At 40.2% G+C, this 14234-nt stretch overlaps 2 protein-coding genes across 4 annotated transcripts in view; one reads left to right on the top strand and one right to left on the bottom strand.

Moving 5' to 3' along the window:
- Nucleotides 1–367: 367 nt before the first annotated feature.
- Nucleotides 368–9857, bottom strand: c17h14orf28 (chromosome 17 C14orf28 homolog). The gene is made up of 6 exons (XM_056477022.1): nucleotides 9737–9857; nucleotides 7369–7606; nucleotides 6987–7273; nucleotides 4241–4330; nucleotides 3893–4033; nucleotides 368–3445 (listed from the first exon to the last, which is right to left on the bottom strand). The coding sequence occupies exons 1-6, from the start codon at nucleotides 9802–9804 to the stop codon at nucleotides 3262–3264; spliced, it is 1008 nt and encodes a 335-aa protein (XP_056332997.1). The 5' UTR covers nucleotides 9805–9857; the 3' UTR covers nucleotides 368–3261.
- A 997-nt stretch (nucleotides 9858–10854) lies between these two features.
- Nucleotides 10855–14234, top strand: part of fsip1 (fibrous sheath interacting protein 1) — a 41467-nt gene continuing 38087 nt past the window's right edge. For all 3 annotated transcript variants that reach the window (XM_056477027.1, XM_056477029.1, XM_056477028.1), the window contains exon 1: nucleotides 10855–11284. Coding sequence is in view for 2 of the 3 variants with exons in the window: in XM_056477029.1 (XP_056333004.1) it covers nucleotides 11228–11284 (57 nt within the window). In the remaining variant the exon portion in view is untranslated. The remainder of the gene's footprint in view (nucleotides 11285–14234) is intronic.

Below are 14234 nucleotides of genomic sequence, written 5' to 3'. Positions count from 1 at the left end.
TGAATGTCACCTGGTGGTCATGTCTGGTACTGCAGCCAAACTACATACTACTGAAAGCTCATTTTTTGAGATGTCAACTTCAAATTCGGAATTTAATTACTTTGTGTTTTGTAAAACATATTTATGCATTAAAATAACATCTAAAGGTATTGTTTTATTATTTTCATAAACATAAAAGCATATAACTTCTGTTTTATTGAACTTTTCAGCTACAGTCCACAATCAAGTGTCTATAAATTGAGACCAAGCTCAAATCTGTGCAAGTGTTAAAGTTTGGCATTCACCTACACTGAACATGTCATTTTCATGTGTATGTTCAAAACGTTGCATTTTATTATTATATGAATATTACTCATTTTCTCCAGGCTTACAAACAAATATAAAGTTTTATTTGCAATGAAAACAAACAGCATCTGATTCTCCTCTGCTAGAAAGATCTTCATGTACACTGATGGAATGATTTCCACGAAGCATGTTTGTAATAATGTGCTTTTGACACTTGATCTTCAGGCTCTCTAACACAGATGAAGAACTGAATTAAACAACAATAATGCAGATTAAAAACTCAGATCACTTACAGTCATAAGGCCAGAGTCAGCAAAACATCTCTGATCAGCACTTTATCTGCAAAAAGTTGATTATTTATCATTATTTACAGACCTGTTTGAGTTTCTTTCCTCTGTTAATAAAGAAGATCGTTCATATAACTTTCAGACTATTATTATAAATGTTGAAGTGTTCATTTATTTACAGAAGAGGTAGATTGTTGGTTATTTAACACCTTTATTTAACCTGACGGATGCTATTGTTTCATGTATTAATCTCTTTATGGTGCTGATGGATTTTTGTGTGTTTATGTTTGTTACATTATGATACGAATGACAAAACATTTCTACATTTGGTAGAAATAAAGTAACTTAAACTACTGATTCACCCAGTCTTTGTGTTATCCTACTATGGGAGACAGTGGTTACAGGATTCCAACATTCTTCAAAATATCTCCTTTAGTGTTTAAAGGACAAAAAAGAAACGTAAACAGGTTTGGAAGCAGTGGATTGTGAGTAAACACTGAGTAAATGTTAATTTCTGTGTGAACTGTGACGAAATGTGGAGCCAGGAGCACAAAAGCAGTCATAAGTGTCAAATCTGGTATAAATGTACAGCAGGAGATCTGCTCAACATAGAAATGAAACATGATCCTCACTTAAAGGGACAGTTCACATTAAACCTTTACTCATCTGTCCTATTTGAGGGGCTTCCTGCTGTTGAACACAAAAGAAGATATCTTGAAGAATGATGGAAACCGGTAACCATTGACTTCCATATTCCATAGTATTTGCTTTTTTGTTTCTATAAAAGTCAATGGTTACCGGTTTTCAGCATTCTTTTAAAATGTCGCCCTTTGTGAGACTGTCATGAAACCTTTATAATCATGATAGGACACGATGTGAGTATTTGTGCATGCTTATGACAACTGTTATTAAGTGTCATTCGCTTAGTTATGCCATTTTAACTTGACATAAACGCATACATCACAACTAGGTTTTTGTTGTTGTCATGACAACTTGACATAAACGGATACATCACAACCGGTTTTTGTTGTTGTCATGACAACTTGACAAGCGCATACATCACAACTAGGTTTTTGTTGTTGTCATGACAACTTGACATAAACGCATACATCACAACCGGTTTTTGTTGTTGTCATGACAACTTGACATAAACGCATACATGACAACCGGTTTTTGTTGTTGTCATGACAACTTAACATAAATGCATACATGACAACCGGTTTTTGTTGTTGTCATGACAACTTGACATAAACGCATACATCACAACTAGGTTTTTGTTGTTGTCATGACAACTTGACATAAACGCATACATCACAACCGGTTTTTGTTGTTGTCATGACAACTTGACATAAACGCATACATCACAACCGGTTTTTGTTGTTGTCATGACAACTTGACATAAACGCATACATGACAACCGGTTTTTGTTGTTGTCATGACAACTTAACATAAATGCATACATGACAACCGGTTTTTGTTGTTGTCATGACAACTTGGCATAAACGCATACATGACAACCGGTTTTTGTTGTTGTCATGACAACTTAACATAAATGCATACATGACAACCATTTTTTGTTGTTGTCATGACAACTTGACAAACGCATACATCATCACCGGTTTTTGTTGTTGTCATGACAACGACATAAACGCATACATGACAACCGGTTTTTGTTGTTGTCATGACAACTTGACATAAACGGATACATACCAACCGGTTTTTGTTGTTGTCATGACAACTTGACATAAACGCATACATCACAACCGGTTTTTGTTGTTGTCATGACAACTTGACATAAATGCATACATGACAACCGGTTTTTGTTGTTGTCATGACAACTTGGCATAAACGCATACATCACAACCGGTTTTTGTTGTTGTCATGACAACTTGACATAAACACATACATCACAACCGGTTTTTGTTGTTGTCATGACAACTTGACATAAATGCATACATGACAACCGGTTTTTGTTGTTGTCATGACAACTTGACATTACCAGGACAGCAAAACTCCTCATAAATCTGTCTTAAAGGTGTAGTTACTCTGTCAGATCATTTATAATGATGTTGTTAATATTCAATGACTAATTCAGCTTGAACCACTGTAGTTGAGAACAAAACTAATATTAACGATGCCGTTATAAAATTCATGACATATTTATAATGGCTTCATGACAATCATGTTTATGACAGATCTATGACAATGTTTTGTTGTCTTGGTAACGTCACGTTGTCATGACAATGACAAAAACAGGTTGTGATGTATTTGTTTATGTCGTCATAACAACCAACGTCATCTTTGCATTTAAAATGGCATAACTGAAGGTACGACACTTAATAACAGTTGTCATAAGCATGCACAAAATCCCATTCCTATTCATGACGTGCCATATCCTGATTATAAAGGTTTCATGACAGTCTTATGAACACTCCTTTAAGTGGTACTGATATCTTTCAGAGTATGAGTAAATGTTGATTTGTGGGTGATCTGTCTCTTTAAGACGAGTGATGGATGTGTGCTGATTTCATGAAAGCACTTCTGCCTGTTCACACACACACACACACACACACACACACACACACTGATCCTGATATTCACTCAGAACTATTATAGTCCACGCACAGATTCTTGGATTCCAAGCAGAAAACAGTGTTGTAAAAGTCTAAAAGAGTGTGTGAAGTGTGTGTTATTTGTGTGTGTTTCTGGTGTAGACGAGTGAGGAGAGCAGCAGCAGCGCCGGCGGTTCACGCAGCAGCACCAGATTATCCGTGCGCAGACCGTCATAATGCAGCCAGCAGCCGTCCATCTGAAACACTGCAGAGTAATGATGATCGTCCCTGCTGAAGAGTGTAGCGCCTTCCAGAGAGTACCTGCACACACACACACACACACACACACACCTCATAATACACTCATTCTCAGATCTCATTCTGAGACGCACACATCTACTGTATATGAAACACTGTTTACTCCTGCTGTTAAAGAGGCAGTTCACGCAGACACTGATGTTCTGTCATTAAATACTCTCTGTGGCACGGTGGCTCAGTGGTTAGCACTGTGGCTGAGGACACATGGAGTGTTTGGAGGATGTTCCTGCTGTTTTCTGGACTCTTGCTGTCTGTGGAGGATCAGGAGCTCTCACACTTCAGCTAAGATATCTTCATCTGTGTCTGAAGATGAACGAGGAGCTCAGGAGACTGACACAACATGAGGGAGAGTCATTAATGACAGAATACTCATCTCTGTGTGAACTGAGCCTTTAAAAGGACACACACACACACACACACACACACACAGACTGAGGCTATAGCAGGTACCTCTGCTGGGAGAGCTCCAGGTGATAGGGCAGGTAGGACAGCTCCAGCTCCTCTGAGCTCCACATCTGCATGTTGAGGATCACGAACGGTGGAGGACCGTGACAGAAGAGCCTCGTGCTGAACTCACGCAGACCCTCACATCTGAACACACACACAGACACGCACACACACACACACACACACATACATGAGAGCAGGAGATTTAGCTTAAGGAGAATGCACACACACGTGCATGCACACATACACACAGGTACACACAAGCACACATACATGTGCATGCACGCGCATCCATGTACGCGCACACACACACACACACACACACATACACACACACGAGGAGGCACTCACTGGAGCTCCTGGCAGAGCTGTAGCCGCGGGCAGAAGAACTCGTCCAGAGCCCGCTGGATCAGGCCTTTATCTGGAAACTCATGAGGAGGCCTGAGGAGACCACACACACACACACACACACACACGCACACACACACACACACACACACACACACACACACACACACAAACACACACACACACAATAATACTGAGCACTGTGTTGACGAACTGACGGAGGGCTGAGGCCTTTTAAAATCAGCACAACAACATTTCACATCTGACACTGTGGAGAGCTGGAAACATGGAGAGATCTCAGTTATAAGAGCAACAGATAATAACTGGACTTCTAGATGATGTGTAAAAGTGTCAGAAGGTGGATTTCTTTGCTGAATCGTCACCAATACTGCAGAAGACCTACTGGAACCAGCATGGAGTCAAGATTCTCACAGAAATCAGTCAAGTTTGGTGAAGGAGAAATCATGGTTTGGGGTTATATTCAGTATGGGGGTGTGCGAGAGATCTGCAGAGTGGATGATCAACATCAACAGCCTGAGGTATCAAGACATCTGTGCTGCCCATTACATTACAAACCACAGGAGAGGGACAATTCTCCAGCAGGATAGCGCTCCTTCTCATACTTCAGCCTCCACATCAAAGCTCCTGAAAGCAAAGAAGGTCAAGCTGCTGCAGGATTGGCCAGCCCAGTCACCAAACATGAACATTATTGAGCATGTCTGGGGTAAGATGAAGGAGAAGGCGTTGAAGATGAACACAAAGACTCTTGATGAACTCTGGGAGTCCTGCAAGAAGGCTTTCTTCACCATTCCAGATGACTTTATTAATCAGTGATTTGAGTCATGTCAGAGATGTATGGATGCAGTCCTCCAAGCTCATGATGGAGTCAGACACAATATTCATTCTGTTTCCACTGCAGCATGAGCACATATTCTATACTGGACATTATTGAAGGTTCAGTGAGCAGACTTTAGTCTGAGCAGAGTCAGACCTTACTGTCCTAATCAAATCAGTCAACATCAAGACATGATCAGATTATATTGTGGGAAAATAAGCCTCATCTAGAGCAGCAGTTCCCAACAGGGGCCCACAAGGGGGCATCAGCGAGCTTTGTGGGGGGTCGCGTCATATTTTTAAAAAATATTAGCAGTGGACAATTAGGAGAAGGATCATGTTGCCTTGGTTCGTTTTGTCCCCTAGCTCAGTGGTCCTCAACCACCGGTCCGTGGATCACTTGGTTTTCAATGGTTAAAAAATGACCGTATTCTCTCGCTTACATCTCAGTCACTTGAGCACCAACATTTAACCCACAAGCAGCAAAATGAGTAAGAAAAACAGGCGTCTTTAGTAAGTTTCTTTGCTAAGGGAAAAAGGCCAAGTGAAGGACCCGCAAACTGCCAAGGTATGGATCTGCAGCCCAATTGTCAACAATAAGGTGAATCCACCATGGCTGTGCAAGAAGGTCAACTGATGGAGATTACAAATGACGGTGTCATATCGCGTATTTCTACAGTTTGCACAAGTTTGTTGTTTCCAATGGAGGTGCGTGACACGGTCGCACCAATGAACCCCGGGCCGCGACGCGAGCGCACCGCGAGTCACGTGACGAATTGAGCTTCAGGTTCAGCTTGTATGGAATGGCGGTAAGACTAATTTTCTCAGACAAACATAGAAAGACCCAAACACTGCGATGCTTTGTACTTTTCTCCATACATAAAACTTGTGTCAGAGTTACAGCAATGTTTTGTCAGTTTGTCGTCCTCTGAGAAAACGGTTGATGGACCGCAATGGCAACCTACGAAACCCATCCACCCCCCAAACTTATATGAGCGATTATATCATTACATGTGGAGGGGGGGGGCTCACAATATTTTCTAGGGTAAAAGGGGGTCTCAGTCAAAAAAAGGTTGGGAACCACTAATCTAGAGGCCTTTGCCTTTCATATAAGCCACTTCTGATACCAAATGATCAACTAGACGGCAAGATATTATTTGCTGTGCATGAAACTGGGATAGGCCACAAGACTTTAGTCAGGTAGTGTAGATTTCTGTGTGTTTAACACTTATGTTAAAGAGCCCCTATTATACACTAAAAAGGGTCATATTTTGGTTTTGGGGGTTTCCAACAACAGGCTGATCTGCATGGAAGGTCAAAATACTAATAATAATATAATCTGCGTTTATTTTTACCTAATTATCCCAGCGACTCCCATATGAATCGATCAGTGATTCATTTCTTCACAAACCCCACCTTTGCGGGAAGCTAATCTACGCTGATTGGACCGATGACAGCCTGTTGTGATTGGTCGACAGCGTTCAGTGTGAGACAGCTTGAAATGCCCACCACTGCTTATCAACAATATTGAAGTAGTCAGAGTGCAGAGGGTATGTGTGAGCATATCTGCCAACACTCCTGTTATTCCCGTATTTCAGACCCATCTCCCGCCACCCTCCCGTTTTGTTATTTATCCTGGAAAACTCCTGTAATTTCAAATGATCAACTAGTAGTCCAGTTATTATCTGCTGTTTCTAAAACTGAGATAGGCCACAAGACTTTTGTCAGGTATAGTGTACATCTGATCATCATCTGTCAAAACCTAAACCACAGCACATAGACTGATGCGCATAGACACAGCAAACAGACACAGCAAACAGACAAATACAAACACACACAAATACACACACAAACAAACATGCACACACAAACACACAGGCAAAAAACAACAACACACAAACACACACATGCAGACCTGATGCAGATGGTTTTTAACAGGTGCTCCTGGAAGCGGGACGGGCAGCTCCAGTTGGAGCACCAGCTTTCCTGCACGGTGGACATCAGGTTCTCCAGGTTCTTGGTGAAGTTCTCGTGCTCGTTCCCGAACAGGTCGATCTCCAGCGCCGTGTGGTGGATCTCGGAGCGGTACTGCCGCTTGGACATGCGGTCCCATATCCACAGCATCTTCACCGTGGTGTAGTCGCACGAGTCCATCAGGTACAGGAAGTGCTGCACGAAGCGTTTGCCCAGGAACAGCGCCACCTCCAGGTGTTCAAAAGTCAAAACATTCATAAATATCCACTAATGTCCAGTGAGTGACCAGGTGTGTGTGTGTGTGTGTAAGTGTGTGTGTGCACCTCTCTGGCGAAGCTGTGGTTGTCCCGCAGGATGACGTACAGCAGCATGAGGAAGCCGTCGATGGTGCAGGTGTTCTTCAGGCTGATCTCCACATACAGCGGTGTGCTGGCGATGGCTCTGCGTCCCGCCCGGATGCTGAACACACCGCCCCAGGGCAGCACGGGCCGCCAGAAGGAGCGCTCGCCCTCCACATTACTGCTGATGGAGGCGCGGATCTCCTCAAACAGAGTCTTGGTCCTGACAGGAGGACAACACAGTGTATATACAGGGACATTCAACACCTTTTCAGACCTTATTAACCCTTGTGTGCTGTTGGGTCATTTTCATCCACTCTGGGTTGATTTTGAGTCTTAATTTGGCATCTTTCTCTGTGTTTCAGCAAATGTGATGATTTCTGCTGATAAATCTGGTTTTGACACATATTTTGGGAAACTGCTTTGAAGGTTTTCATAAACTCATCAACACACTGTTCAGATTGACTCCACTTTGGTTCTGTTGGTGCTGTTTTTCCTCCATTGACTTCCATTATAATCACATTTATTGATTGTAAAGTCCTGACAGCAGATAATCATGCATTCTTGATTGATGCTGGTTTTCCCTGCTGGGATTAAGAGGGATAATGTGTCATTTTCACTGTTGATTATCAGTTGTAGTGCAAAAAAGCTTAGTTTCTGCCTTTTAAATGGAGTTATTTAGAGTAGTGTGTGTGTGTGTGTGTGTGTGTGTGTGTGTAAGACATTTGTACACTTACCTTGATATGTCTGAGAAACTCAGAATTATCCCCTCAGCTGTCAGAATACAGTAAACACAGTAAGTGTTTACACATTATCCCTCTTAAAACCAGCATCAATCAAGAATGCATGATTATCTGCTATCATGACTTTATAATCAATAAATGTGATTATAATGGAAGTCAATGGGGCAAAAATAGCACCAACAGAATCAAAGGGGAGTCAATCTGAACACTACACAAGGGTTAAGACTTTTTAAAGTACCTTTTAAGACCCCCTCGTCACTTTAGGTTTCAACCAGTAACATTAGCGACATTTTAATTTACAGTATGCTTACTAAATAAACCAAATAAACTAAATTAGAAAGCACAAGTAAAGAGTAACTCCTTATCAAAGCTCTATAATTCAGAAGTGTGGAAACAAAGAACTAGAATTATTTAACCCTATGAAAGGTTCTTAAGAGAGAGAAACACAAATCAATAATAAAATAAAATAAAAACACTTTGGTTTAGCAAACTCTCTGAGCTTTAAGCGAATATACAAATGTCATATCTAATTCTGACATTAGTAATATGCATCGCTCAGAATATGATCTGTTCCATTTAAAGGCAATTTTCATCAGTATTTACATTTAATTCCATTTAACTCATATAATTCCAGATATTTTAGGCAGCGGTGGCGCAGTTGGTAACACGATTGCCTCACGGCAAGAAGGTTGCTGGTTCGAGTCTGGGTCAGTGTGTGTTTCTGTGTGGAGTTTGCATGTTCTCCTCGTGTTGGTGTGGGTTTCCTCCGGGTGCTCCGGTTTCCCCCACAGTCCAAACACATGCGCTATAGAGGAACTGATGAACTGAATTGGCCGTAGTGTATGAGTGTGAATGCAAGAGTGTGTGGGTGTTTCCCAGTGATGGGTTGCAGCTGGAAGGGCATTCGCTGTGTAAAACATATGCTGGATAAGTTGGCGGTTCATTCCACTGTGGTGACCCCAGATTAATAAAGGGGCTAAGCCGAAAATGAATGAATGAACGAATATTTCAGACAGTTTCATCTCAGCCACATATTTTACTATGATAACAAACTAACTTCTACATCAGAGGAAAGATTATTTCTCCAGCTTTCAGAAAATGCTGTGATTTTGGTGACTAATATATGTTAACAAAATCAAACAAGAAAGATTTTTATATATGTAGAGTAGTGCATCTTAAATAATCAGCATATCTGAACAACCTTTCAGCTTAGATTTCTAAATATCTATCTATCTATCTATCTATCTATCTATCTATCTATCTATCTATCTCTCTCTCTCTTTGTGTATATATATATATATCTTTATATATAAAGGTTAGGGAGATAACTGGACGTTAAACATGTAATGTCTTGCTTTAAGTAAACAGTAAATAATACTTCACAACACAACTCTTACAGTCAATAATGGGCTAATTTTGATAGTTTGAAATGCTATTTCGATATCAAAAATCTGTCTGATTAAGTAAAAACTCCCTGTAGTGAATAAATAAATAAAAGCTGGTGTGTCGTGTAATAGTTCTGCTCCAGATATTCAGCATTACAGCATAATAAAGTACAGTAGTTCGCGATCTGATGATGTGTGTGTGTGTGTGTGTGTGTGTGTTCTTGCCTCTCGCTGTGTGTTATGAAGCTCTGCAGCTCCTCTGTGTCTGTTAATGAACAGAAATCTGCCTCCATGTTAATGTTTCTCTTGTTTTCATCTCGACGAAATAAACACGTCGAGCTCAGCGCCCCGCCCACCTCATATAAGAGCCTCATGACGTACACGTACGCAGCGTGCAACAAGCTCCGCCCACTCAAACGGCGCTACTGTACGTTGCGCTTGTAGCCACGCCTACTGAATAATGCGTTCAATATCTATGGAGAAATAAAATGTATTTAGGTTTTAGCTTTTATTGGACAATTGAAACTTAACAACATTTTACAAAGGTCAGAGGATGAAGACAACGAAATAGGCAATCATATAAAGACCTTGCATTGTAAATGCTTGCAGACATTAATATGTTTAACAGCTTTCTTGTTTGACAGATTATAGATTTTAAATAAAGCTAAAATTCCGATTTTAAAATGATAAATAATAGATTATAAGCACAGTACCGAGAATAATAGAATTCAGCTGCATATGTTTGCTCAATTTGTGCCTGTGAATAACTAATGAATGAATAAATAAGGAATTAAGCGTTATTTTTTATATACTTTTAATGATTCTATTGTTTTTGTAAAATGGCTAAAAGTTAAATAAATCATTCACGTCTGTGGATGTATGACTGTATTATTTTTAAGATAACAAATGCTATAAATCAAAATACGCTTAAAAAACTAAATTGTCAAACGTTATTACAATTGAACTGAATTTTCAGTATCATTACTCCAGTCTGTTGAAGAAAATACTTAATAAATGTAATTAACATGTGCATTTTTATTGTTAATTTCCTTTTACACTGATTTATGTATTGCTCTGTATGCCCATATCAATACAAAACGTACCCAAGTGTCACGTGATCCTTTGTCAATATATAATATGTAGTTAATAAGAGGATTTCATGATCGAGAAACATTAATATAATTGTAATTATTTCACACCTTTAAACAGTAGTGTAAATAATATATTTATTTGCAACTGAACAAGTGCTGTCACAGGCTCGTTCGCGCGCAGCTCGTGCCTCGTGCACGCGCTATGTTTTGGCGCGCTCTTGTGGCGTCAGTTTGTCACTACGGCTTGAAATTTGTTGTAAAAAAACTAATTTCTTCGGCTTCAGATAAAGTGTTTCTAACAGAAACCCAGTTTCGTCGTGCTGTTTTTCGGCTGAGGGAATCATGGAGGTATTCTGTCTGAAGTGAAGTTTGTAGAGTCGCTACTTCCGGTGAGACGCGCGTCCTTGGAAACCGGGAGTTCAGTGTAAACAAACGGGCAAAGAAACCGCGTATAAAGAAGCCGTTAGCGGAGAGACTGGCTTATGACACACCGTTTCTGAAAGAGATCCTCATGTTCTGTGATCAGATTCACAACCGCTGATGAATGAATGACAGCTGGAGATGAAGAAGATGGCGATGATGATGATGAAGATGTCCGAGTGAATGCGCTGCCGTTGATCATCATATGGAGGTTTATACCGGTCAGATGCACGAAAATCCTCATTCTCGAGGCTCAGAGATGGTCAGTGAACACACACACACACACGCACGCACGCACGCACACACACACACACACACACACACACACACACACACACACGCACGCACACACACACAGAGAGCTCTTATTCATGTGTACAGTACTGCATATTCAAACACACCGCTAAACCATTGAGGTAAAGTTGCTTTAATATTCACACATTCGTTCATTTGTGATCAGTAACAGCTTGAGACACGCTCTCTATATTGTTTAACACACTATACTTTCAATATTAGCTCTGAAATGGCATGTAAGAAGACTTTAAAACAACATCAGCACTATATAATCCACTGTAAACAGCTGTACTCTATAGTCATTGGCTGATAATATGATTTCCCTATTTATAATCTGCTAATAATACTTTTCTGAAATAATAGTATAACCCAACCCAGATAGCAAAATGATTCCGTAACGGATCCGCGGCGGAGGTATGACATGATCCGCGACGGATACGCAAAACGGGTCCGTAATGGAGTCCACTTGCACACCGCAACGGATCCGGAACGGATAAGAATTCCGGATCCGATCCGAACCCGTTTCAGACCTTACCCGTATCCGCTAATAAAGCTGTTCATCCGCCCCGGACCCGCTGATAGAGTAGCTCATCCGGCTCGGATCCGATCCGGACCCGCTGATACACTAGCTCATCCGGCTCGGATCCGATCCAGACCCGCTGATAGACTAGCTCATCCGGCCCGGATCCGATCTGGACCCGGACTCATTGATGAAGTAGCTTATCCGGATCTGATCCAGACCCGTTCATTAGTAGATAATTTGGTGCTGATACCTTGATACCTAATTCAAAACTAATCTGGGCAAAACTACCTAAAGAAATTTCTAAAATCTATAGAACATTAGACAATAAAAGCTTGCATATTTAAAATGTCTGTCTTAATCACTCAAAACGTCTAAATCTAAATGAATCCTTTTAGCCAATCACAAAAAACTATAAAAATAGTTAGTTAAATAGGGTAAATATGTCAGTAATGACCTACTATCAAAGTTGTACTATGTATACACTGAACAGAACAAATAAAACACAATGAAAAAATTGTACCGTTAACTGTTTTACTTCATAAAATCATTTTACTACATGAAAGAGTAAAAGGAGATTAAAAACAGAATTAATTATAGACTTTGCTGAACAGAATGTTACTATTTTAAATGACCATTTCAAAGAGTTCACTGTTGAGTCAAGGTGCTGACAGTGGGGCAACTCCTTGAGCTTCCCCTGTCTGCTGCCAGGTTGAACCATTGTATCACATGTTAAACAATGACATCATTAGTGGCGGCGACGCAGTAGGTAGTGCTGTCGTCTCACAGCAAGAAGGTCGCTGGTTCGAGCCCCGGCTGGGTCAGTTGGCATTTCTGTGTGGAGGGTACATGTTTTCCACATGTTTGTGTGGGTTTGCTCCGGGTGCTCTGGTTTCCCCCACAGTCCAAACACATGCATTACAGGTGAATTGGGTAGGCTAAATTGTCCGTAGTTTATGAGTGTGTATGGATGTTTCCCAGAGATGGGTTGTAGCTGGAGGGGCATCCGCTGTGTAAAACATATGCTGGATAAGTTGGTGGTTCATTCCGCTGTGGCGACCCCGGATTAATAAAGAGACTAAGCCGAAAAGAAAATGAATGAATAGATGAATCATCAGTGCGGCATGGGAGACATAGTTCTTTCTCACAGCACCTGTAACACACAAGCAGATATTCTTTAAAGGGGTGGTCCACTATGATATGATATTGTAAACTTTAGTTGATGTGTATTGTACATGTGTAAATGTTTTTTTAGCTTAGCAAGGCATACAGTGAATGAAGTTTAGGGACTACAAAAAAATACATCTGGGCTAGTGAGATCACAAGGGCGTCTGGTTACACACATTTGTCACACGGACACACCCTGCTCAGCAAAGGGGAATGGCCAGAGGCAATAAAACATTGCATTTAATTCTAAAAAAAGGTCAACATATCATACTGCTTTCACAATAGCCTACTCATTTATTTTATTACCTAGGCTATAATGTCCTTGACCACCAGCAAATCAGAATAATCAGCTGGACAGCATTTTAGTTTGGTGTTCAGAGTCGCTGCCTCAGTCAATCAAATAAAGCCTACAGCTCCGACTACAGGGGTTTTAGCCTGATTTTCACTTCAGGAGAGAAATAAGTTTACTACAGCCTGTGATAAACAAATAAACACTTAGTTTATGTTGTCATGTTTTCATTGTCAATTCTTTAGTTTCTAGCGTAATAAAGAAAAAAAAAATCATAACAATCATTTTAAAAGTATTATATTTATATATATTTTTACCGAATGATAGGGTATATTTTACATATTAGGCAACTAAATCACAACAACAGCCTGTTTACGTTCTTTAGATTTAATGTAATTTAAATTTTTAGTCAGTAAAAGTCAGGGAATTTATTAGTTCTGGCTTGAAGCCTGTGCATCTCTTTCTCCATTCACCATGCTGGAGAGGAACAGTCTGCGCAAAAGCAGCGCAGAGTCTGTGACATTGAAAACAGCTCTCACCTGATTGGCTGAAAGGTACGAGTTGCCTGCTTTTGCCAGAACAGTCTCAAAAATACAAATTTTTTTCCGCCAATTTCTGTTTAACGGAAAGCAGATTTTTTTTAACACATCTAAATATAATAGTTTTAATAACTAATTTCTAATAACTGATTTATGTTCTCTTTGTCATGATGACAGTAAATAATATTTGACTAGATATTCTTCAAGACACTAGTATTCGGCTTAAAGTGACATTTAAAAGCTTAACTAGGTTAATTGGGTAGGCAGGTTAGGGTAATTAGGCAAGTTATTGTATAACGATGGTTTGTTCTGTAGACTGATGGGGGAAAAAATGGCTTAAAGGGGCTAATAATTTTGACCCTAAATTGGTCTTAAAAAAGTAAAAACTGCTTTTATTCTAGCT

This window comes from Danio aesculapii, chromosome 17 (genome assembly GCF_903798145.1).
Source record: "Danio aesculapii chromosome 17, fDanAes4.1, whole genome shotgun sequence".
Taxonomy (NCBI): Eukaryota; Metazoa; Chordata; class Actinopteri; order Cypriniformes; family Danionidae; genus Danio; species Danio aesculapii.
Note: the sequence above shows the minus strand (reverse complement) of the source record. Positions and strands in the feature narration are given on the sequence as shown.

What these genes read in the sequence shown, in the direction of transcription:
- c17h14orf28 (XM_056477022.1), bottom strand. Translation starts at nt 9,804, where the DNA reads ATGGAGGCAGATTTCTGTTCATTAACAGACACAGAGGAGCTGCAGAGC. An exon ending in TTAAAAACCATCTGCATCAG is followed by an intron (nt 4,331 to 6,986) that starts GTCTGCATGTGT and finishes TGGTCTCCTCAG; the next exon opens with GCCTCCTCATGAGTTTCCAG. An exon ending in CAGCTCTGCCAGGAGCTCCA is followed by an intron (nt 4,034 to 4,240) that starts GTGAGTGCCTCC and finishes GTGTGTGTTCAG; the next exon opens with ATGTGAGGGTCTGCGTGAGT.